We start from the raw sequence: 25,128 nt of genomic DNA, 5'->3' as shown, positions 1-25,128 counted from the left end.
CTGCTGTGGTCCCTTCCCACGATTCAGTAGCCCTTTAGGTAATTTGGTACACTCACATTACATCGGTTACATTGAGCTGTTGACAAATCAATATCACTCTCTCCAAATGTTTCATCGTTCCAGGACTCACCCTGTACTGATCCAGGGTGAGACATCTGTGGGGAAGACCAGCCTGATCCGCTGGCTGGCTGCAGCCACCGGTAACCAGTGTGTGAGAATCAACAACCATGAGCACACCGACATCCAGGAGTACATAGGCTGCTACTCATCTGACGACAGGGGCAAGCTTGTGTTCAAAGAGGGTATGACCACTCTTGTTGACCTGCTTTGTAAAAAAAAAAAAAAAAAAAAAGTCCTGTATTTGTGCATATTATGTCAAGCTGAAAACAAACATGATGCAAATTTTTGTTCCATTCCGCTCTCTGGTAACCTGACACTATAAATGGTTTGTGTCACTGAACCATCCGGGGCATTTCTCATAGAAAGTGTGTGAAAAAAGGCAGACGCTCAAAAAAATACAAGGTGATTGGATCATTTGTCTTTCACAGGCTACGTTCAACCGATCAGATGAATGAATATAGAGACTTTAGTGGAATTCTGTCCTTGTTCAAAGAAGAGATATGCCCCGGTTGTGATTTAACTGATGCTATAGCAGCATCTATGCCAACCCTTTCAGGAGCAGCAATTGTTATTTTGCACTAACTCTCACACTGTGGTTATACCTAGACCATGAGAATCTCCAAAAAGCTTATTGAGTGATCAAATCAAATAAAAACTGTGGTTTCAAGTAGTCTGACAAGAAACAACAAGCAAGCATGATGTTTCCTATGAATTATTAATTGTGATAAATAATCGTAATCTCAGTATCGACCAAATACTTAAGAATAAACCAACCTGTAGCTTGCCTATCCTTTGCAGGCATACTGATCGATGCCATGAGGAAAGGATACTGGATCATCCTAGATGAGCTGAACCTGGCTCCCACAGATGTCCTGGAGGCTCTCAACAGACTGCTGGATGACAACAGGGAGCTTTTTGTGGCTGAAACACAGGAAGTCATAAAGGCTCACCCCAGATTCATGCTGTTTGCTACCCAAAATCCCCCAGGTCTCTACGGTGGCAGAAAGGTATTCTACTAGTTTGGACCCCAGGGTTGTTTGTATATCCACACTTTACCAGATATATTTCTTCTCAGCCTTTATCCAGACTAAAAAAGCTTTGTGTATTAATGTTAGTTTAAAACCTTTATCACCACCATTACAGTAAGGGGAGGCTGGAAGAGGGAAGGCGACAGAGGAAAGGTGGTTGCTACCACGGCAATCACAGGAATATAATATTGAAACTACGGTTTAGTAAAAAAATAAAAATTCCTCTCAAGCTACCTGAAGTCATCTTTAACTTTTTACAACATATATCACATTTGGGCTTCAAGTGTCAAGTCAGGTTACCAATCTTTGCTCAACCTCTCTCAGGTGCTCTCCAGGGCTTTTAGGAACCGCTTTGTGGAGCTGCACTTTGATGAGCTGCCCAGTGAAGAACTGGAAACCATCCTCCACCAGAGGTGCAGCCTTCCTCCATCCTACTGCAACAAGCTGGTCAAGATCATGCAAGACCTTCAGGTAACTGCTGGATATTGATGAATATTATTGTTTTCTAGCATGATGCTCATTCCTAACGTGAGTAGCTGGTCTTTTTTTTCTCCCTCTAAACACAACAATGCAGTCCCCCAAGCATATAAAATGACTGCACACAGAAAACCAGAAAATAAAAAACTCACACAGAGCATTTCAAAACAATTAACATAAATGCCTCAGTGTATCAAAGACGAGGCAAAATGTACCATTGGGTGTTGTTCTTTGATTTGTTTTTTACAGTTACACATCAAAATAGACTGTCAGTATTATACTGACGGCTATTGGCTTGCAATCTTACTGTCATCTCACTCTGATTACACAAAATACACAACACATAATCAGCTATCTGATTATAGTCTCAAATTGCCTTGTTGGGTTCAAACGATTGAAACGTGGTTTGACCTCAGTAGGGTTGTCCCAGGAAATGATATTGAGAGGGCTTCAACACTTACTGTCTTGTTTTCCAATCTTCAGTCCGTCCGGAGAGGATCCTCTGTGTTTGCAGGGAAACATGGCTTCATCACCCTTAGAGATCTTTTCCGCTGGGCAGACCGCTACAGGTTGGAGGACCAGACGGAACCCTCTCAAGACTGGCTACAGCATTTGGCTGATGACGGTGAGGCATAGCGGTTATTTCTGTTAAGTCCTCACCCCTTACCCATGGTCTACTGAAACCCTAAAGCTGTTGTCCTCGTCATTAGGGTACATGCTGCTGGCAGGACGTGTTAGGAAGCCAGAGGAAGAGGCCACAATTCTGTCCATCTTGGAGAAGCACTTCAAAAGGACAGTGAACCCTGAAAACCTGTTCTCTCAGAAACAGGTCACCAGCCAGTTCAGTGAGTGATGACAAATTACGTTAAGTACCCCGATGTCTTATGTCAAGGTCTATGTGGTATTTTCAGAAAAATTAAAAGTAAGGTTGGTCCAAGTAAAACTTTCATAGGTGAATATTTCCATTTTCATGCTAAACTACAAGTTTAAAGTAGATGCAACTTACATAGAAAAAAAAGAGACAAAATAGCGAATGAAGCCACCTCACTTGTCTAGTAGTAGTAGTACCATGATGGCTTGATTCTCTGATTGGCAGGTCCCTTCATCGATAGCATTGCTGGAGTTCCAGAGGAGTTTCGACATGTGGTGTGGACGCATGGCATGAGGAGATTAGCCGTGCTAGTAGGACGAGCACTTCGATTTGGCGAGTCTGTCCTGCTTGTTGGAGACACAGGGTATGTCACAGCCATGCCCTAATCTTTCTGTCTGGAAGAAAATGTTTTTTTTTATGTATTTTGTGTATTCCTACCCCACTGTGAGCTGACCAGTTATGAAGCTTGCTTGAATATAATTTCTGTGATGACTTAAGACAGAACAGCAGCTGTCTTGTTGAATATAAACTTTCTCTCCCTGTCAGATTTTCTTTCCTTTATATTTCTTAACATAATGGGTTTTTATATTCTAATCAGGCTAAGCTCTTTTTTTTGTATTCCTTCCTTAGATGTGGGAAGACCACAATCTGCCAGCTGTTTGCTGCTCTGGCTGGACAGAAATTTTTCTCAGTCAATTGTCACCTTCACATGGAAACATCTGACTTCCTTGGAGGCCTGCGACCTGTCAGACACTCACATCAGGTGCTGTTAAACCTGCAGTGGTTGGAAAGTGTTTTTAGTGTGAGACAAATGAGCTGAGTCTACATTAAAGTTTTTGTTTTTTTTGGGATGACACAACCAAGCATGATACATAAAATAAGGCTGGTTTTGAAACTTCAAGGCTATTATCAAGAAGGATACATACATTTATAACTTCATTTGCATTCCACTTTATTTCAGTTTTTATGTTTATTCAGTCAGATCCAAGAGGTACAAGATTAGGTATTGGGATTATGGATTATAATCATGTTAAGATTGTATGTAGCTCAACTAATTTTAATGGAGTCATAAAGGAATAACACTGTTATACATTTATTTAAAGAAAATAAAGGAAGAATATGGGTTTTGACCCTCTCCTTGGTGTGTGGTTGCAGGTCGATGGTGAGGACGGCAGACTTTTTCAATGGCATGACGGTCCCTTGGTGCTGGCCATGAAAGAGGGAGGAGTATTCCTCATGGATGAAATCTCGCTGGCAGATGACTCTGTGCTAGAGAGACTCAACAGGTAGATACACACAAGCTCACTTTCATTGAGTGACACAAACAGTATTCTATGTTGTCAAAAGGATTTCTATACTTTTAAACTTTACTCATTTAAATAGGTTTAAACATATTCCAACCTCTTATCAGTGGTACTTTTCCAAAGTCCTGTGCCCCTCTTGCTACGAGTCAAGCTTTCCCGCCCATCAAGGCAGAAGTAGCATATTTCTGGAATAACAGTTCTGAATTATGAGTGAAAAGGAGACGGAAAGGATTAATGCTCTTGTCATGGTGTTCATATTCAGCAGCAGTCCCCAATCTCTTGGGGAGGGGTTATGGGTAAACCACAGGGGGTGCACGGAAGCAAGCTAGAATTATCAGAATGATTAACAATGTAGAAAGTTGGCACATCTCAAACACAGTTAGTAGCCCAGTGCATGGCTGGTATTATCCATCCTGAGGGATCCAATCACCTGTGGGAGCATCTATAGGATGACACCCCCCCCCGCTCTCTCTCCCTCTCTTTCTCTCTATCTCTCTCTCTCTTTTTCTCTCTGTCTCACTCTTTGTCTAACTTTGTGTGAGTGTAGTTCTACAGGGTCAGGAATGAAATAACTCTTTAATTATCTGTGAAAATACTTTTGAAAAAAAAAGCAATGCATTGATATAACAAAGGAAATGTTCTTTTAAATATGTTGTATAAAGCAAGTATCGCAGTACTTAAACTCAATTCAAAATTTTACAGAGCAACATTCACTTACATTTCTGCAGCATTTGACCAGATACCTTGATTCAAGTACCCGGATGGTGTGTTTCATCCACCACTGCATACACCATATTGTACATTTTGTAGACATACTGTATTTAAGTCACATAATCTAACATGAACTCCTGAATTTATGAATGAATGTATGTATCTGTACACACCCACATACAGAAGAGTGATAGTAGAAATGCCCTTTTTTTTCCATCAGTGTTCTGGAAACGGAGAAATCCCTTGTGCTGGCAGAGAAAGGCAGTGGGGATGATGACAATGTGGAGCTGATCAGAGCAACTGCAGGGTTCCGTTTGGTTGCTACCATGAATCCCGGAGGAGACTTTGGAAAAAAGGAGGTACATTAGAGTAAAATTCAAGTATTGTGTGGGAGTTTCGGATGAAAAACAGAAACAGCCAAGATTTCAACAGCATACTAATAAGACATTAAACCCCCACAGTTCACAATTGTATGGTCAGAGATAGCTTCAATTATTTTGAAAACGATTGATGTAAAATGTATCAAGACTCTGAACTGTTGAGTAAAATCTGACTTTTGTGCTTGTCTGGTTTTGGATAGCTTTCCCCAGCACTCCGGAACCGTTTCACAGAGATCTGGTGTCCTCAGAGCAATGGCCGCAGTGATCTGGTTCAGATCATCCAACATAATCTGCGCTCTGGCCTCTCATTGGATGGTAAACTGGCTTGGTGACATGTGATCATTATTGCAAGAATTTATTTGATGATGAATTTATCAAGTAATAGGAACAGTTTATGCGGATTACTTTGTGTTCTCGTGCACATTTTTATTTCATACATCTGAGCAGTCTGTAACAGTTTGTCTAAATACAGACTGTGTGTCAGGACTGTATTTTTGCATACAGAGTCACAAAAATAAGTTTCCCCCCCGATGTATGTGCTAATCACATGCACATGATTATCACATATTTACAGAAATGTAGTTTGTCACTGTGAGAGAGAAGGGGAATTACAGTCTTTTTGAATCACCATGTGCATCTCGAATATGAAACAAGATTTTAACCATTTAAAGCAGTAAAAAACACATAAAAGGAGCTCTTTGTCCATCACTGACAGTTGGCATGTCTTTAGTTACATTTTACACAATCACAGCAAACAAACTGAATATAAAACTTGTTATCAGTAGAGGTCTCAGTAAAATCATATATAAAACATATCGCGATACTAAAAAGGGTATCTGTCTTGGAGTCTTTATTAAAAAAACCCTCTTTGAATCAAATACAGGTGGTGATATTGCTGAACTGATGCTAGACTTCATCGAGTGGTTGACACAGCAAGATTTTGGTCGGCGCTGCATCCTCAGCGTCAGAGACATTCTGTCATGGGTTAACTTTCTCAATGCTGTGTGTGAGCGGGATGAGGATGGCTTCATGACCATGGGAGCCCTGGAAGATGAGGAAGAAGCGGAGTGGGACCTCAGATTGGATACTGTGACAGCCTTCATCCATGCCGCTTGTTTGGTCTATATAGATGGTATTGGCTCAGGTGAATTAATGGCTTCTTTAAAAAAAAAAAAAAATTCTCATTGGTTGTTTGTTTGAGGAATATGATTTGAGTCTGTCTTGCAGGAACCACTGTGTCCTGTGCGGACAATGCCCTCATGGCACGCCGGCTGTGTCTGGGCTTCCTGCATCAACGGCTGAGCAGAATGAATAAGCTGGATCAAGATATGCTGGATGCCTTGCGAGTCTATGACACCAGCCTTACACGAGAACCTCAGTGGGGCGAGGATTTTTTTGGCATTGACCCGTTCTACATTGCCTTAGGTAGAAACTTTAAAAATTGCCATCTGCATCTTTGTAGATCATATCTTACATCATGTGTTTCATCTGTTGCAAATTGAAATGCTTTTTGTACATATCTGTTTGGTTAAAGTTAGGTGGCACAGTGGACGCAGTTTTCATATCGTTCATATATCAATACATTTGTCAAATTTGGGGTCTGATTCTGCTTCACTTTTCTTATTTTTTTATTCCCATTTAAAGCATACCTGTTAAGATCTAAACAATTGCTGCTTACAGCAGACATTCAGCCAGCTAAACACTCAAGCAACAACTTTACGTTAGCTGTGACATTATAGACAACTTAGCATTCTGCAGCCAAGCTAGATGTCTTTTGCAGCTTCCATATTCTTGGATTACAAGTGATGTAATCAAACCAGCTGCTTTAGATATTTTTAGTGTGCCTTTATTTTGACATCAATGGTAAACAGACAGCAGGTAAAGACAGTTTGAGACTTCAGTAAAGGAATAATGGAATTTTATTGCATTTCCTTTTGTTGACTAAAGCAAAAGGCTCAATTATGTCTGTGTACACACAGGGCCTCAGACTGACAGTCGCAACCTGTCAGATTATGCCATCTCTGCTGGCACTACTGCAGTGAACGCCCAGAGGCTTTTGCGGGCATTGAAGCTGCAGAGACCTGTGCTGCTGGAGGGCTCACCTGGTGTAGGAAAGACAAGTCTGGTGTCAGCACTGGCAAAGGCTTCTGGGAACCACCTGGTCAGAATAAACCTGTCAGAGCAAACCGTAAGTAATCGGAATCTCAGAAGCTCTGTACTGTCCTCCAGTATGAACTGTATATCCTGAAGATCTCAGATGCTGATGATGAACAATCTCTGGCAGGATGTTACTGACTTGTTTGGGACAGATCTCCCTGTGGAGGGAGGGAAGGGAGGAGAGTTTGCATGGCGCGATGGCCCCCTTTTGGCTGCTTTAAAGGCAGGCCACTGGGTTGTCCTGGATGAGGTAGGGGCCACTGAATTTTTTTCAGCTTACCATGTGGATTTTCTATAGCTTGTAGCGTCTTTTCATTGATAAAGTCTCAGATAATGCTGATATAATCTACAACAATTTATTATTTATTAACAATAAAATGCTTTGCTCCTCATGCTGACAGCTCAACCTGGCTTCTCAGTCCGTGTTGGAGGGACTGAACGCTTGCTTTGATCACCGAGCAGAGATCTACATTCCTGAACTCGGGATGAGCTTCCAGGTTCAGCAAGACAAGACCAAAATTTTTGGCTGCCAGAACCCTTTTACACAAGGTGGTGGCCGCAAGGGACTTCCCAAATCCTTCCTCAACAGATTTACCCAGGTAAAAGTCACGATGAGGTGTTGTATGCATGCAGGATATACATTTAATTAGGCCAGAAAGTTCGGGATTTTCACTCAGCTGCTGCTCAATCTAATGCTTCAATATTTGAACTACTTTTCATCTTGTATCATATTAATGGTGGGGTGGAACACATCTCACAATTTTGTACAACCCAAAACAACGCAATAGCACAACAAATCCTCTACAGTCTCTAAAACAGTGGTTAAGAATCAGCACTGCTCTACAACATGTGAAACTTTCTTTCAAAGATGAAAGTAAAATGTAAATTTTGTCTTGTCTCTTTACAGAATATCATATTGTACAAGTTCAAATTCTTATTTCGCATAGGATTGGAAGAAGTGATTTTGATTTTGATCCATATTGACAAAGTCTGACTTATGATATGTTTGCAGGTTTTTGTTGACCAACTCACTTGCAAAGACATGGAATTCATAGGAGACTCCATTTTCCCCAATATTGATAAGGAAATCATTACTAAAATGGTGGAATTCAGTAACAGGGTAGGTTTCTCCTCTGTTTCACTTTGACTTTGACTGTCTGTTGGAAAGACTTTTAATCAGTGACTTTGCCGTACAACTACTGGAAGTCTGACTGTAAAGTAATGTAATGCATATTAAAAACTGTCAAAATAATTTCAAAAATCATTTTCGCTCAACAGCTTGTCCAGGAGGTATGTTTGGAGCGACGTTGGGGTCAGAAAGGAAGCCCCTGGGAGTTCAACCTGCGAGACATGTTCCGCTGGTGTCAGCTGATGCAGGCAGACCAGTCACCAGGATTTTTCAACCCTGGCCAGCATGTAGCTGTGCTGTATGCAGATAGGATGAGAGCAGAGGCTGACAAGGCTCAGGTGCACTGTTCTACCCACCTTGCTTTCACTTGAGGGTCCATCTCCAGTTTGCTTCACTGCAGTGATCTCATTCGTTTCACAACATTCTATTGAACTAGAGGCAGACAACAAGCAGTGGTAACAATGAACTTGATTTTTAGAGCTAGACTTCTCTATGATAAGGCAAACGTTCTCATTTTTGTGTGCACCTTTCTACCTTAACAGTACTCAAAGTGCTTTACAGCGTTGTCTCATTCACACAATACTGGACGTTAAATTTTAAATTGATTTGGTCTTTTGATTTCCATACATTGAGCTTGGTCACTGCTCACATCTCCAGTAATAGAATTTAATTTTGTAGAACGTACATATGATCCATCTTCGACTTAAAACATGCTGTGCAGTTTGTGAATCCAATCTTGGCCCTCACAGGTGCTGGCTGTGTTCAGAAAGGTGTTTGGGGAGGACTTTGAGCCTTACACGGGCTCAAGACAGTTCCACATCACTCCTCTCAACCTGCAGGTTAGTCTGAATGTCATTTTGTGAACATCAAATGTGTGAAATAGAATGACAAAGTTATGGAGCTCTTTCCCCATGCATTGCCCCATAGGTGGGCTTCTCTGTCCTGCAGCGCAGTGGCGGAGCCCCTGTGGCCTTGGATCCTCCACTGTCCATCACACACCAGGCCCTGAGGCCCCTTGAGTCCCTGATGAAGTGTGTGGAGATGGGATGGATGACTATACTGGTAGGGCCCACGAGCAGCGGAAAGACCAGCCTGGTGAGACTCCTGGCTTTACTGACAGGACACCGCCTCAGGGTCATGGCCATGAACAGTGCAATGGACACCACAGAGCTGCTGGGAGGCTTTGAACAGGTAGCAATGAGGGTCAGTTTTCTAGTTCCTTTTTTATTGTCTGAATACAGTGGATTTCATCACTCTGTACTCTGTGTCTAGGTGGATATCATGCGTCCGTGGCAACAAGTGCTTGAAAGTGTGGACTACATCATTGCCATGGTGATAAGGCGAGGCCTGATGTCACTGGACGTCGGCATCCAGGACACAGAGTTCCTTTTGAAGACGTGGGGCCTGTTCTGCCATTGGCTGTACGAGGAAGGGCTCCAAAGATCAGGGGGAACAGTCAACTCCGAGGCACTGAACAAGTTGGAGGTCATCATCCTCCTGCTGCAAAAACTTAACACCAAGCTCAAAGTGTTTACAGGTAATGGCTAAATGCTGTCAAATAACTGCATACTGAACTCTCTTGTTGCTAAAACCTCTTCCCCCTGCTATCCCTCAGTGGCAGGTGAGAGTGAAGAAGGTATATGTAATGGAGAAGATAACAGCACACCTTCATCTTAAAATGGACATTTTCAGAGCAAGATGGGCTCCCATAAGCAAATACTTAAATCTACCAATGCAAAACACTGTCAAATTATGCTCTTAGGAGAACTGTCCAAGGATATTTGTTATTTGTGCAGTGGGATATCAGAAACTGTCCAATGAGCCTGAGTTATTTGCCAAAATGTTCTTGGTTCGACTTTTTACTTTATACATTTTTTGAATAATTTTGATATGTATGTAACAAAAAAAAGCTAATGTAAATCCAACTATATTTTTAAATACATATGAATGCCAATAAATACTTGGCTAAATAAAAAATAACTGCATACTGCTAAATTAAACAGGAAAACTGAATATAAGAATGCATTCTTACATTTTTCACCTAGATATGTCCAAGCTGCAGACAGACTTCACGCTTCTGAAAGAGCGTCTTGCCCAGCTCGAGGATGGCTGGACCAATGGAGGTTTTGAGTGGTTGGATGGTATGCTGGTCCAGGCCTTGCAAGCTGGTGACTGGCTTCTCATGGACAATGTCAACTTCTGCAGGTGTGGAAAGTTCTTTGCTTGTTCATTGTTCTGTGTATGTATTTGTAATGTGTTTTTCCTTACTTTGGATTTTTCCCCACGATATAGTGATGCTGCCAAAATCCCTATTTTGCTGGGATTCACTAGGGGATAATTGTTTTCAATCCAATTTTCATATTAATTTTTTTGAACATACCTTTCATTACCAAAAAACTATTATGAGATTTTCACAGTAATTATGCATGTAGGGAAAATTCACCGATCATTCAAATGAATCCATCACCTTTTAACTTGATAATGATCCATTAATTCAGGTGTGTTGGAGCAGGGCAACATCTAAAATACAATGGGTAAGGGTTCCCAGGGCCAAGATTGGAGAATATTGTTGGACCTCCAAGGGCAATATGGGCATGCAAGAAAAAGTGATTAATAGTATGATCCAAAAAGAGATTCAACCTGTGGCAGTTTGACCTTATTGTTAATTTTGTGCTCAGCGCCTCTGTCCTGGATCGCCTCAATGCTCTGTTGGAGCCTGGTGGGTCCCTCACCATTAATGAACGTGGCGTCATCGATGGGAAGACCCCCAAAATCATCCCACATCCTAACTTCAGGTTGTACTCAACATGATGTTGTCTTGTTTGTTGCCTTTTTTAATGGTCATTAAAGACCAACATCTATGCTGAACTGATGTGTTGGGCTTTGCAGGTTGTTCCTGACCATGGATCCAGTGCATGGGGAGCTCTCCAGAGCAATGAGAAACAGAGGGGTGGAGATTTATATCCCAGGGGAACATGAAGGGGTCTGTTGGGACACACTGGACCTGAAAACCCTGCTTCATACTGCCGGGGTGACTGGAGACTGTGTGTGTGATCTGCTGATTGAAATACACAAAAGCATCAAATCTGCCATCTGGGGTAAGCAACACAGTAGCCTGATTTCTACTGCCTGTCTGTCAGGCTGTAAAGTTAATAGAAGCTCTGACTTCTACCTATCAGATTCCACTGCTTCATCAGTGGCCTCCCTTCTCCATGCTGCGACCCTACTATCCTGCCAGCTGCAGAGAGGTGTAGATTTGCCCAGTGCACTGCAACATGCCCTTGGAGAGGCCTACTCCCTCAGCCAACGCACAACTGCTAGCCAAAAGGTATGACTTAATAAATGTAATCCTGTCTTAGTGTACAGTGTGCGCATCCACAGGTCAGTTGCTGACAGGCCAGGTTGTCATCACCAAGAGGTGTAAATTACTGTCACACAGCTCTATGGAACCCTGAAGCCCTTGTTATACTGCTAGTGTTTCCCAAATAATGTATGTCAAGCTTACACCATTGGCTGCCTATGAATCATTTCTATCAGTTGTGTTTACAATTATATTTGAAAAGCTCCTGGAAATGAAAAATCTTCAAATCACTTCAAATTCACAACTTTGTGTTATGTAAGCTACATAATTACTCCTGTACTGAACTGTACTAATATTTTTTATCAGGACTATTTTATACATATTCTTTTCATGGCCTGCTATTATTGTTATCCTTCCAGCACGCCCAGCAGGTGATTGAGCAGCACTTGGGCATCCTGGACACTGAGGACTGGGGTAGTGGATTGCTGTGTGCAGGAGTTTGGCCTGATGGCTTTCCTTCCGCTCTGCTCTCCACTGAGGATTCCTGCTTCTCTTCTGTACTCCGAGATGGACAGGTCCTGTTGTTTTGTTTAAACACACTCAGCTTACAGGGCAAACGGTAAGGAGGATAATACACTCGCTAGTGTGCCTTTAGTATTAACGTCCCTTAGTTTAAAGATGAAGTGACGTGAAAATGGTGTTATGAGAAATTGATAAGCCACTAACCTCTAGCTTTTGTCTTCAGTGGCAAATGTTACAGCTGTCTTTATTAACTCTGAACTACTGAGTGTGGAGCATAAAGTTGAAATACAGAAAACCATAAATTATCAGTACAATACATGAATTCCTCAATGTTATTTTTAAATCAACATTTTTTTTAGTAATAATATGCACATTTTGTGTTTGCAAAGGAACCGTCCTCTAAGTTTAAGTGACCTGCAGAGAGCACTGCAGAATGGTGGTGTCCATGAAGGCTTGGTGTTCTCAGGAGGAGTGGTCGATCTGGAAGAAGGAGATGCTCTGAGGCTGATTCCCACTGCAGTGAAACTGGTCACAGAGAGAGCCTCTCATGGAGACTGGATCCTGCGCAGCAGCTGGCTTTCACACTTAGGAAAGAGCTTTAAACATGCCCCTGGTTAGTCACACACTACACATAAAAGCACACACAGCATCCAACATTTCAGACTAAAGGGGAAACTTTGCCAGTTTTCAACCAGCTCAGTATCATTATTGTGTGGGTAGTATGCAGAGAAACAAATTTATACCTCAGCCACTTTTTCCTGTGTTCTCTGCGCATGAAGCAACAATGTCGAAAATGTACTCACTGGGGATACTCCATGCAATCAGGTGAAATAATACTGCCGACGACTCCAAGTATAATGTATTAAGCATGTGACAGAGAATGTGTACCAACTACCATAAGGATTAGAATGTATTTTTTTTCTTAGCCAGGAACCTCCTATCTATCTTGCCCTTTGGATCCCAAAACACAACTCTTGATTCTTCCAGATCCAGCTCTGGTCCAAGTTGAGGCAGGAAACAGAGCCTTGAAGTTTGTGTTTAGCGGCAAACTCGCTGCTAAGGGCAAGTCTCTTGCAGAGTTGCTCCAACCACACAGCATAGGTAAACTTTGGTCTGCTATTAGATAAGAACATTTATAAATATAAACCCAACAGTTCACAAGTGTTAAAAGAATTCTATAATCACCAAGCTCTTCTAATCATTGTTTCAGATGAATATAGAATTCTGGTGGACATGCGCTGGAACAAGCAGTACCTGGATATTTTAGCCAATAAGTGTAACTTTGAGGATGAGGAAAGATATATGGAGTTTCTGGAGGCACTCAACACAGTTGCCAACAGGTGGGAGAACAACATTATCTGTACACACATACATATACCACAGCTGATACTGTTCTAACATTTGACTTTTGGTTATTTAGGAGTTTTCTGATGATGATGACGCTAATTGCATGTTCCACAGGATTGTTCTGATGATGGACAGAGAGGAGAGGGCTGTCATCTGCACCTGTGCTATCAACCTCTCTCCTCAGAACAGTGCCCTGAGAATAGCCACAGCCTTTAGCAAAGGTGTGTATAGGACGCATAGGATACTGTATAGGACAGTTTGATATTCTGAATTTAGCATTTTCCAATTGAGATGTGGGAGTTCCAATTTTAATCAGGTTTTAGGAGCTTTTTTTGGCAATGTACATTATATAGGATATTTGGAATATGCTTCTCAAGTCTTATTAATCATGAAGCGCACTATAATGATGTAATGTAACAGTAGAATGATGCTTGACATCATTTTCTTTTCTTTCATGAAAGCACATTAGTAGAAATGATAGCTGTAAAGTCGTGTGTGTAATCCTTAAATAGGAAGGGTAAACTGTGATGGGGAACTTTAATTCCACTCATACTATCAGCCTGCTTCTTTTTTCCCACCATCACAGGGACTGTGGATGTTGGTCACCTACCTCACCCAGTGCTAATGCACCTGCGGACCTTCTTTGACCTGTGGGATTCGTTCACAGTGCAGGCTGTTCAGAGCGGACAGCCCATCATCTCAGACCACATCATGTTTGAGGTCAAAACTCCTTTTGAATACCTTTATTGCAATCTCTTGACATTCTCAATCATGTTTCTTTTTAGTACAGCCATGAAGAAAAAATGTCTTCAGCAGTGATACAGGTGCCTTTGTCTTGTTCTACTCACTCATGTTGACTCTACATGTCGTGTTTAGATCCTGCAGCTACTGCAGTGGCGTGATCGATTCTGGGATGTATGCAGCATGCTGCCGGCAGACTCTCAGGGCATCTCTGTGCTTTCTTTGCACTGGCAGTGGGTGCAGAAACATCTCATCACTCGACTGCCTCAACTCCTGCTTGGAGATGCTGACATCACATTGGAGTAAACAGATTTCACCTCAGGATTGCAATTCTATTTTACTTAAATGCTGATTTACACCTGCTGTGACAAAATCAACATCGTATGCTCAAGATTTGTATAGGATATTTTGTTAAGTACTAATAGGTATTATGATTGTCTCTCTGCTCATACCTGTAATGAATCTTCACCAGAGGCCACCAGGAGCTGCAGGCAGTCTCAGGAGCCATCCAGACTGTTTTGTCCACCCCGGTGTGTGTGGCCACTGCTCTGAAAGGCATCCAGAAAACTCTTGGGAAAGCTTTGCCATTCAAGGTGTGCAGACACTCCATCAGCTCCTCCTCATCTTAGACCCAACTTTATGGATCTTTATTAATTCTATTACTTTTGTGTTTTTCATTCTAACACACTACGTCTTGTGTAATATGGTTGTTTAACAAAAAAGAAGTTATGAAGTTAGTTCTTGTGTAATATGTTTGTTAACCAAAAAAAGAATTTATGATAACAATAATTTGGTACTAGAGATTATCTGAATTCCTTCAATATCCATTATCCTCTCTAGTTGGAATCGGTGGCTGAATGTGCGTCTCGGCTCAGGCTCCTGAGTAAAGTCCTGGATATAAACGATCTGAGGCTGGATCGTTCCTGTGGGCTTTGGAAGCAGGAGTTAGTCCGTCTTCAGGGTGCAGGGCTGGGGCTGGATATTAAGGAGAGTCTGCTGGAAGCCTGGGGCCTCGTTCTGCTGGCAAACAACCAGCTTGATCCACAGAAATCTGGTGAGCTTGAGCTCTGTCCTAGTGCTGTTGTGAAGCTGTCAACTTGCTTTTACGTTCTTACTGAGGTCTGTAATGAACAATCTACTACATGGACTAGTTTTAGACGGTTGTCTACTAGATCTGTTTTCTAACAAGTGACAGTAAAGGACCTGTACTGTATATGAAGGACCCAATGCCTTAATATATTTTCCCTTCAGGACTGTTGGGGAGGTTGATATCAAGTGTGGAGCAACAGCAGCGCCAGATGACCTCTCATGGTCTCCTAGAGGTCTGCACCATGTCTGACAGGGATGACACAGGAGAGGGAATCCATCTAGCCAAGGAGGAGCTGCAGCAGCTCAGCCGCAGGGCTCAGCTCTGGCCCCTGATGGAGGAACTAGCTGTGCTCAACCAGCTGCGGCTCAGCACAGACCTGCTGCAGCTGGCTCTTGGTCCTGGGTAAAACTCATTGTCCCTTAACCAGACTAAAGGAAGATACTGACTGAGACTGTTCTTGAAGCACCTGACTGACTATTTTGTGAACTCATCTGTTGATTTGCAGTGACCAGGAGGCTGAGGACAGCTTACGTCGGGAACTTTCCAGACATCTTCGCTACTGCCTCCAGTCCACACCAATGAATGTCAGTCAACTCCAGGCACTCTGGTTCCTGCTCAGTAGTGACAGGGTTAGTAGCAAAAGGCTTGGATTTCCTTAAGCACTTTTTATTTTGTTGATTGTATTGAGAATATATCATCTGCTAGATTTGGTGGCTGTAGGCTCTCTAATGAGACAACTGATTGGCTATGTTGGATTAAAATAGGAGATTTAGAATATTCCTAGTGTTACAATTACAACAAAGAAAAATTCCTAACAAACTTTCCATATTGAAACAATTCCATCACATTGTTGCTGCAGATTTGTAGGTTTTGCATTCATACTGCATTATTTCTAATTTCAAAAGATTCCTAAAGATTGGTGTTGGATTGGCATGTAGCTACTGTAGTACATTGACCTCAAGTAGTTGTGTAGTAATGACCAGGTGATTAAATGTTTATGTAATGTATTTATGGCAAAAAAGCAGATAATGCACACCAAGGTATCTGGTGAGGTGCTGGACACTGGAAATGCTAATATCAAACAAAGTGTTGCACACTCCAGGTGCCATATGCATTCTTTTTTAATGATAATGATTTAATGAGTCATTAAAAATAACGCATATGGAGCCTGGAGTGTGCGACTCTTTGTTGGTTTGATATATGTAATGGAGTTATCATGTAATTTAATGTCATGTAGTCAACTAGTTTACTTGTGTTGCGGCTTCTTTGATCTCATTTCAAGGATGTCTCTACGTCCTCCCAATAATTACCACTTGACATCAGGCAGGATGGCTTCATGTAATTTTTCATGTCACAGCCCTGTTCCGCCTCAGTTTCTGATTATTACTTACTAAGACTAATGGAGCTACATAAGCTGGAATGGCAGCTGGACTACTGAGGGTAAGAGCTAGATTTAAAGGATCTAACCCTGAATTAGGCCAGGAGTTTTCAAAACAGTACTGGTTATCAGAAAGCTTAGTGAGGTGTAAAGGCAACATGGATGCTGGACCTCTGTAAGAATGATGCTTTTCCACTTTGTACTCTAGAACTATAATAATGAGTGTCATTCCAATAACTGACCTCTTAATACTGTCTCCATCCTTTTACATATTTCATTTACAAGCTGTTGTACAGGTATACCTTTCGTAAGGAGGCATTGATCACCTGTACAACTGCTTTTAAGTAGACCTTATTATCATCGTATTATACAGTATTTGTATTATTATGATGATGATGATGAGGAGGATTTTACCCTCTAGCCAGCAGAAGAGATTCAGTTTGTGTGGTGTGAGCTGCTGTCCGAGGCCTTGGCTGCCCTTTGGACCAACAGAGTGACGTCAAATGCAGACTGCTGGCTAAGATGGGACCCACTCAATCCTGAGACTCAGCTGGCTCCAAAGCTACACCACGGGGCAGATGACATGGTATAGCCCATTCATATGTTCTGCTGATGTATAGATACATCAAATTCCCTCTTTTGTTTAATAAATGAGTGTCATTGTTGTTTTTAGGGACCAGCATTGCTAAGTAAAGCTGTGTGGTCACGTTGCATGCTGGGAGTGCTCAGCAGCAGGGATGCTGGAAATCGATGGGAACCGTCAGGGGCTTCACTCCTCTCCATGTCTCATGTAACCTTGGGGGAGTGGAAGGAGAGGATCCAGCAGCTCCAGGATGTGTCAGCAGTGCTGTGGGACAATATGGCCTTTCCTGCACTGTCTGAGTTCAGGTTCGTTTTATCATTGAAAATGTTCGCCGAGTACACTTGCCATGCTTAGCTTTGACCATCACCTAATCTCTCCAGAGGCACAGACTTCCGGCTCCAGAGTGTGGTCCTGCGTCGACAGCTCCAGAGCATGGCTGACATGCTACCCCCCAGTCTGCAAGAGGGCTACATGGAGAGCTGCGAGAGCCTGGTTGAGGACCCTGACCCGCTGATTGCTGCCCAGGAGATCCAGACAGTTCTCAGAGACTTCCTGCCCCCTAATCTACTCCCTGATGGCCTGGTGGAGGCCTGTATCACCTGCCTGCAGCAATACGTCCAAAACAAAATCCAGGGCACAAATCTTCTGGCCCGCTCTGGAGTATTTTGGGTCAACATGGGCTTGTTACAGATCAAAGTGTGGACACCACAGACAATCTTTGACCCGGCTGTGAAGAGGGCCTACAAACTCAACTATGCTCAGCAGGAGGTCAGCAACTGTTGAGCTGTGCTATTCATAGGCTACTAATGTCACATTGAAATGTTTTTTAAAATGAAAAGAAGGCTTTGGCTGTAGAAGGTAAATAGTCATTCAAAAGTATGTGTATACTGTATAGTATGTGTTAAAAAGGAGTTTTCAATTAGATTTTGTTTATTTTTGTTTTATTTTTTTATATTTTGTTTATTTGCACATTATATAGAAAGACAATAGGACTAATAACAGACGAAACATTGTGTGGGAGAAATTAGAAGCAGAAAAAAAGGTTTATAAGGACATTACTCCCCTCAATAACAGTAGTTACACTTATCAGCAATTAAAAAAGAGGGCTCTCACACTGGAGTACTCGGGCCCTAGTTAAAAAAATCATTAAATTATTGAGGGATGTGCACAATCACTTTGTCTGTTACACACACAGGGACATGCAGCAACACAAACATGCTTGGAGGCTTTTAGGTTTTTGTACTCTTAGTCAAAAGTTGTTCATGCATTGATATTTTGGAGTAATACACAATCTATATGCAAGCTTTTTCATCAAATTTAATTTCATAGATTTGTTCTGATGAAATGTGACCTCTTTTAAGGTTAATAAAAATGCAGTAATTTCCATATTAATTGTCCAGAACACTGGGGAGGGGTGTGTCAAAAGTGTGAACTGCAGGATAGGATTCATGCAGTAAGGATACAGAACACTAGAAGGAGGTTAAAGCCAGAAATTTTTTCAGCGTGTCTCTTTTTCTTGCAGCTGGCTCTGCTACAGGAGGAGTGGCGAGGACGGAGCCTGTGGTCTCAGCTGATGACAGGAACAGAGGTGGAAGAGAGCAGCACCACTGATGGTTTCCAGCATCCTCGAATCAGGTCTGATTTAGGTGGATATGTGGAAGAATGATAGAACATATGACAGGTATATTTAAAAAAAAATAATGACTGTCTAAGAGTGTCAGTTTTAGCATGGGAGTTCATCAAGTTCTATTTTTCCAATATCGATGAGAGTTGACAATTGATTACAAATTCCCACCTTGAGACCACATCAGTTTCACTCTCTGCAAGCTCAAAACATAGAGGAAAAGTTATTTTACTTTGAATAGTCTAGATTTTTTACTCCCAGATATTAATTTCTACATAAACCCAAACTTAAGTGTCAGTTTAGCTTTAGTAAGTAGTCTAGTTCCTCTGACGTGATGTAAACTTGGATGTGTGAAGCGTCAAAATCAGCTATATACAATGAACTCTGGTAACTTCATATAATGAGCTCAAGCCTTTTTTGCATGGTACTTAGAGACAGCTTACATTCATAGTTAAAGTCTTCACATAATCTCCTGTTAAGCATTAAAATTATGAGTATATGGATGAAAAAAATTATTTAATATTGCAATATGGCTAAAAGCATTTGTTATTTATTTGTTATTTATAAATAATCACTTTTCAGCTTTTTACCAAGGATCAATTTTATATCAGTCTGTTTATTTAGTTCGATTTTGCCACTTTTAAGTCGGATAAGTCCTCAGAAAAATTTAAATTAATAATCAAAATGAATGTTTTCACTACAGCCACTTGGGGGTATCGGTGGGTCCCCTGAAACAATTCATAGAATGAGTTAATCACCTGTGTTCTGGCAGGTTTACTCTCATTTATAAAACCTGCACCACAGTGTGAAAAATGAACTTTACTCCTACAGAAAAAGAATTTTGGAACTATTTTCATGGTTCCAGTCTCTAACAAAAATGACTAAGGTCCAATAGAGCTAATGGAGGTCTTTTAGAACATACTTGTATCATTGTGAAGGATCTCTTCAGAGCTAATACAGAGGGGAGGAATGATTAAAATGCACACAGTATATAGGGTATTTGGGTAATAACCTGATCATTTTGGACACATCCCTGATCTATCTGTATCTGACTTGTGATTTAAGGTACTTGTGGATCCGTATGCAGCAGGTGAAGGAGCAGATAGCGGAACTTTCCAGGAAACAGGCCTTTCGCCCACATGAACCCCAGTATGGTAGGCTCTTCCAGGAGCTTCAGCATTACCTCTGCAGCATTGGCCAGGCGTCAGCAGTGGAAGACCTGCTCTCCCACCTACTGAAGGCCCTGCAGGGCTCCTCCTCCAAATCCAGATCAGCGATTCAGGGGTTACTGAAGGAAGAGGCTGTGTGGCAGAACTCCCAGCGGCGCTTCTGCCAAAGACTGCTTGAAGACTATCCCCTTTACCCTGATGTTGTCGGGCCAGTTCGGACCGGCATCCTCCAGCTGCGGCATGGCATGAAACTGGTGGCCTCCCAGGTGGCCGCCTCAGTCACTCATGTTCCAAATCTTGCCAAGCTAGCATCCTGCCTCCTCTCCTTTCCCTCCCTGTCCCAGACTCAGCAGTCCCACCTGGCCCAGGCTGACTATCTCTGCTCCAGAGGTTGTATGGAGGTTTTGCGCAACCTTGTGAAGCTGCTACCACAGCAAGATGTCGAGCTTGTGATTCCTCAGTCCTCCACAGTACTCCTCAATGCTCTGCTGTATGTGCAGTGCCACACGCTTTCCACAGGACAATTCAGTGATGAGGCACTGAGCCTCTTCCGACATATCTGCCAGGTCAGTTGCTAAATTCTCAGTTAAACCTTCCACACCTTCATGTAATTGTAAATATCTTGAGTGAAAGTTTTTGCTTTTTTTTTTGTTATGATTTCTTTCAGGCTCTGGTGAATGAGTGGGATGAGCAGGAAAGAAAGCAGAGAGAGCGAGAGCAGCTGGAGGCAAGTTTGTATCGTAACCGCAGTCGGCTGCACGGCTCAGGACTGACCGAGGAGGAGCAAGAAGAGAGGGACTTCAGACGCCAGTTCCCTAAGTTCAGCAGGGTATTTATATAGAAGTGCTGTCTCAATGCAAAATTGCTGTCAAGCTAAAAAGCATTTAAAAGGATGCATAGATATTTCAGGGGTCACTTTGCTTGTGCACACTAAATCCAGGACTTTGAAGACATCATATCTCAGCCGAGCCTAGAGGGCCCAGGAGACTCAGGGCTGGAGGTTGAGGAAGTTCAGGAAGAGACAAGGGAAAGCAACTTTTCATCACCTGGTGCCATGAACACAGTGGTCCAGGTCCATCAGCACCTGTGTCTGGGATATGCCCAGTCACTCTGGTACCAAGGCACAGCATCAGCCAATCACAGCACTGAATATATCAAAGTCCTGGCCTCCTCCTATCAGATTGCTGCCCCTGTGATATCACGTTTCTATCATCTGATTGGTCAGTGTGCTAGTTTGTTGTCACTTACAGTGTACTCATCTGGAGCACTTCAGCATTTTGTAGGTGCAAAGAAGAAGAAATTGATTTCCTCTTTTCCTCTCAGATGCAGAACTGGACCAGCAGCTTACAGGAAGTGAGCTGCTGCTGTCAACCCTTCTCCAGAACTCAGTGCAGGGCTTGAGGGGGCCTGATATCCTGGCTGTCACTTCAGAGGGACCCTATGACTTCTACCAGCAGCCCAACATGAGTGAAGCCCGCCTTTGTCTTCCTGTCCTGGAGCAGATGAGTGTTGCCATTAAGCAGAGACTAGAGGACTGGCCTGAACACCCAGCCCTTGTACAGGTGAGTGGCATTTTTTCACAGAAATGTATTCTAAAACAAGTTCCATAAAACATGAAATTATTAATGGCATGCTTTGTGTGTGCATGCGTGTTTGTGTGTGTGTATGTCATTGTCCAGCTGACAGTGGTGATTGAGAGGATCATGGCTTTCAGTCTGGCCAGCCCATTAGCAAAGTTCCTTAATGGCTTGGAGATACTCCTCAGTAAAGCACAGGTGAGTTTAACAATGCCACGTTTGTTTATATTTAGGTTTGAAAATGATATACCCCTTGCAGTTTTGAAAGTCAGTTACTAAGTATAAATTGCCAGACATTGTATCATTGAATAAAAGACAGCTGCTAATTACAGTTAGAGTTGTTGGCAGTCGTCATAATGATGAGCATTAGGGTTGTCAAAATTTGTCACATTTGAATATTCATTAAAAGAAACATTGTTGTCAAAAGATTCTAATATCTAATTTTGAAATGTATGCCCATTAGAGGTTAATGCAATATCATGAGGGACATAATTACTTGTTTTGATATATTTGGTATATTCATGCAAATGTCTAAAATTATCCACACACCTACAAATTACAAAATATATAATTGTGTTGGGTCAAGATTGAGAACTGCATATGCACAGACAGTGTTTGTCATTCACAATCTGCATTTTACCAGTTAAACATATGAAAGTTTTTTTTTTTTTAGCTGCTGTATTTTACCACTTTTTCTCTCGCTTTTTTTTCTTTTTTTTTTAGTAATACAGTCAGAATTGCTCCCACTGCCAGCTAGTAGTCATGACTGTGTGAAATAATTTTGACATTGCTCACTCTTCATCTCTATTTACTGAGATCTTGAAGAGCATTAAGAAAAAATAGTGCAATAAGCCTAAAGAAATTTGCATGGAGTTGGTCTTTATTTTTACTTTTGTCACTTCTTCTTCTGTTTCCTCAGGATTGGGAAAATAATGCTAGCCGCTCAGTCTCTCTGCAGAAGGCACTTGAGCCAGTTACCCAGCTCATTATCCAGTGGCGCAAATTGGAGCTCAAGTAAGATATGGTGGTGCTAAAATTTATGTAGCCACTACCTTCTCAAGTTTATGTTTTTCAATGATCATCAGTGTCTCTATACATTAGTTTTTATTGACGGGTGTCCATCTGTTGCAGCATAGAATATTATAATTGCAGCAAACATAGGTCTACACAGTATTGTTAAAGCATCATCATGATGGGCACATGAGCAACCATCCCGTCACTGGATGTGTGACGCCTGAGGCACATTAACTCAACAAGTCATGCTTTTCCTTGAGGGAAAACTTTTGGATCACATGGATCTCATTTCTGGGGTGTTTGAATGTGATTGACCTGCAAATTCTGCAAGCACAGAGCCACCAATCAGATTCTTGATCATTGAGTCCAACCCTGCTAAAGTCGTCACTGCAATTATGCAAACGGAAGACATGGTAACTTTTTACACTGTCAACAAAGAAGAAGGGTTTAAAAATGATCTAGTCACTTGACAGATGATATATTTAAGTGTGAAGCATTTCATTTTTTTTTCACTGAAGTTGCCATACCCATCCTTCTTACTGGGGGAATCTGGTCATTTGCAGCCAGCTTCCAGTGCTTCCAACCTGAGATACACATATGACAAGTGTTGGAGTGCCACTATAAACAATACACATGCAGACAATGAAAGGCTGTTGCTCCTGCTAGTAACTTCCACAACTTTATTTTATTTCAGACAAAAGTTAAACATGTCAGTGTTCATGTGGTGTACTTTGCAGTTGGACAATAAGCTCATGCCAAAAAATATAACAGAAATTCTGCCAATAATAAATGAAACTCCTTTAGAGAAGAGGTAATTCATAAAATTTACAAGCAACAAATAATATCAAAAAAGTTTGAGTGTGATCAAACCCCCACAAATGATTACTTTAAAGAGGCCAAAATACAGGTTACGCTAAGAAGGTCCAATATTTATTGTGATTGCATATCATAGAGGCAAAAAATCACAATAGATTGAGAATAAACTAAACGTCCATATCTAATGAAATTTATTGAGAATTTGTCAAATGTGTGCCACTCAATTATCTTAAACTATGTGTAAAGGTGATGTCTTTTACCTCATGAGCACAATTACTAATAATAAGAAAGCTAAAGATGGCTACTGTAATTTGGTATGCTTTCTGTTTGATGTTCAACAAAGATATCCTTTTTTTAAAAGAAATCTCAGGATATAAGCTGTTCGTGTCCCGTTATCTCATCCTTTGTTTGTAGCTGTTGGTCAAGCAGCTTGGACAATGCAGTGATGCGGCACACCGAGAAATCCACCAAGCACTGGTTCTCTCTTTACCAGCTGATAGAGAGATATCTGGAGGAACAGGGACTTGATGCTAGTACAGGTAGATGTGTTCTCTGATAAAGTAGATGATGATATAGAGTTTTGGAATGATTTTCTTTTTGTTCAGAGAAACCCCCTTTGTGTGTGTATAGGGGAGGTTTAGAAATGTTAAACAAATTAAGCACTTTGCACATCATCATTTCATCTATCAAACAAATTTACTCACGATTATTTTCCTCTCCAGGTGAGGAGATAGAGGCCCTCTCCCTGTCTTCCGTGTCCTCCACCATACAGGCTTTCATGGAGAGCTCCACCCTAGGCGAGTTCCACACCCGCCTGGCCATGCTACTCAGCTTCCACTGCCACCTCCTGCTGCTCCCCAACCAGCCTGGACAAGGTCAGCCATTGCTTTTCTCTCTTATGTGAGGCATACAAGTGTGCTCATATGTCAAATGTACACTGAAAGTTACTGTAACTTTTATTGTTTGCTCATTGGGATACAAAAGCAGTTTGTTGTTACATAAATTGCACCTTTGATCAACAGGTTCAGTTCTAAACCAAGTAAAGTTATTGCTTTTGACTGTGCTAGAGATTGTTTCAGTTATGGGGGACCACATATTAATAGCTACCTTGTTTTGCAGCCTCACTTTCAAGTCTCCTGTGGAACCTGCACAAATACTATAGTCAGTTTTTGGACTGCATCCAAACCAAAATCAGCCAGCTCAGACAACCCATTGAGAAGGAGCTTAAGGTACATTAAGATAATGTTTTTGAATGCTTGTCGCTTTCATATCTTCAATGAAAAGTTACTCGTTGTTGCAGGACTTTGTCAAGATCTCCAGGTGGAACGATGTTAGCTTCTGGTCCATCAAACAGTCAGTGGAGAAGACACATCGGTAAGATAGTATGAGGATTTGATACATTTACCTTCAAGATTCAAATGCACCTCTAAAAGACTGATGGCCCCACTTCCAAATTACTCGTTTGTTTGTTTTCCTCAGGACACTCTTCAAGTTTGTCAGGAAATTTGAAGAGGCTTTGAATGGTCCAAGTGTTCCTTCTCTGGTGGAACAGGGAAGCAGCACCAACTTGGACATTGTGGACTCCAACCCAGAGGAAACGCCCATTCACCGGGTTAACCAGGCTCTGAGGAGCACCCTGCCAGGAAAGGGTAGAGACTTACAGGTGCAACTCTCTCAAAGTGATCATTTCCTGCCCTTTTTTTTTTGTCCCATTGTTAAGTAATTAGTTTCTGGCCCGTAGTGATGTGGAGTAAATAGCTCATGAACAAGCCAAGCTCTATTTGGGAAT

General features: G+C 41.7%; 1 protein-coding gene across 1 annotated transcript in view; it reads left to right on the top strand.

The window, feature by feature from the left end:
- Positions 1-25,128, top strand: part of mdn1 (midasin AAA ATPase 1) — a 73,094-nt gene that overhangs the window by 27,586 nt on the left and 20,380 nt on the right. The window contains exons 24-73 of the mRNA XM_086188864.1: positions 124-302; positions 919-1,127; positions 1,473-1,619; positions 2,109-2,250; positions 2,336-2,470; positions 2,722-2,860; positions 3,127-3,259; positions 3,652-3,782; positions 4,732-4,870; positions 5,092-5,206; positions 5,775-6,035; positions 6,119-6,316; positions 6,871-7,079; positions 7,176-7,298; positions 7,450-7,647; positions 8,061-8,168; positions 8,327-8,515; positions 8,927-9,016; positions 9,105-9,368; positions 9,450-9,714; positions 10,223-10,382; positions 10,856-10,972; positions 11,067-11,275; positions 11,357-11,505; positions 11,898-12,097; positions 12,390-12,613; positions 12,988-13,101; positions 13,211-13,340; positions 13,462-13,568; positions 13,934-14,067; positions 14,224-14,390; positions 14,561-14,681; positions 14,929-15,142; positions 15,340-15,580; positions 15,684-15,807; positions 16,978-17,142; positions 17,230-17,444; positions 17,520-17,907; positions 18,662-18,774; positions 19,829-20,498; positions 20,600-20,761; positions 20,873-21,152; positions 21,256-21,494; positions 21,612-21,707; positions 22,429-22,523; positions 23,754-23,878; positions 24,062-24,214; positions 24,459-24,568; positions 24,640-24,713; positions 24,819-25,002. Of these exons, the coding sequence (XP_086044990.1) occupies positions 124-302; positions 919-1,127; positions 1,473-1,619; positions 2,109-2,250; positions 2,336-2,470; positions 2,722-2,860; positions 3,127-3,259; positions 3,652-3,782; positions 4,732-4,870; positions 5,092-5,206; positions 5,775-6,035; positions 6,119-6,316; positions 6,871-7,079; positions 7,176-7,298; positions 7,450-7,647; positions 8,061-8,168; positions 8,327-8,515; positions 8,927-9,016; positions 9,105-9,368; positions 9,450-9,714; positions 10,223-10,382; positions 10,856-10,972; positions 11,067-11,275; positions 11,357-11,505; positions 11,898-12,097; positions 12,390-12,613; positions 12,988-13,101; positions 13,211-13,340; positions 13,462-13,568; positions 13,934-14,067; positions 14,224-14,390; positions 14,561-14,681; positions 14,929-15,142; positions 15,340-15,580; positions 15,684-15,807; positions 16,978-17,142; positions 17,230-17,444; positions 17,520-17,907; positions 18,662-18,774; positions 19,829-20,498; positions 20,600-20,761; positions 20,873-21,152; positions 21,256-21,494; positions 21,612-21,707; positions 22,429-22,523; positions 23,754-23,878; positions 24,062-24,214; positions 24,459-24,568; positions 24,640-24,713; positions 24,819-25,002 (8,854 nt within the window). The remainder of the gene's footprint in view (positions 1-123; positions 303-918; positions 1,128-1,472; positions 1,620-2,108; positions 2,251-2,335; positions 2,471-2,721; positions 2,861-3,126; positions 3,260-3,651; positions 3,783-4,731; positions 4,871-5,091; positions 5,207-5,774; positions 6,036-6,118; positions 6,317-6,870; positions 7,080-7,175; positions 7,299-7,449; positions 7,648-8,060; positions 8,169-8,326; positions 8,516-8,926; positions 9,017-9,104; positions 9,369-9,449; positions 9,715-10,222; positions 10,383-10,855; positions 10,973-11,066; positions 11,276-11,356; positions 11,506-11,897; positions 12,098-12,389; positions 12,614-12,987; positions 13,102-13,210; positions 13,341-13,461; positions 13,569-13,933; positions 14,068-14,223; positions 14,391-14,560; positions 14,682-14,928; positions 15,143-15,339; positions 15,581-15,683; positions 15,808-16,977; positions 17,143-17,229; positions 17,445-17,519; positions 17,908-18,661; positions 18,775-19,828; positions 20,499-20,599; positions 20,762-20,872; positions 21,153-21,255; positions 21,495-21,611; positions 21,708-22,428; positions 22,524-23,753; positions 23,879-24,061; positions 24,215-24,458; positions 24,569-24,639; positions 24,714-24,818; positions 25,003-25,128) is intronic.

This window comes from Aulostomus chinensis, chromosome 20, assembly GCF_037954235.1.
Source record: "Aulostomus chinensis isolate RoL2024-O1b breed Wild chromosome 20, RoL_Achi_v1.0, whole genome shotgun sequence".
Taxonomy (NCBI): domain Eukaryota; kingdom Metazoa; phylum Chordata; class Actinopteri; order Syngnathiformes; family Aulostomidae; genus Aulostomus; species Aulostomus chinensis.
This window is presented reverse-complemented; position numbering and strand designations above follow the sequence as displayed.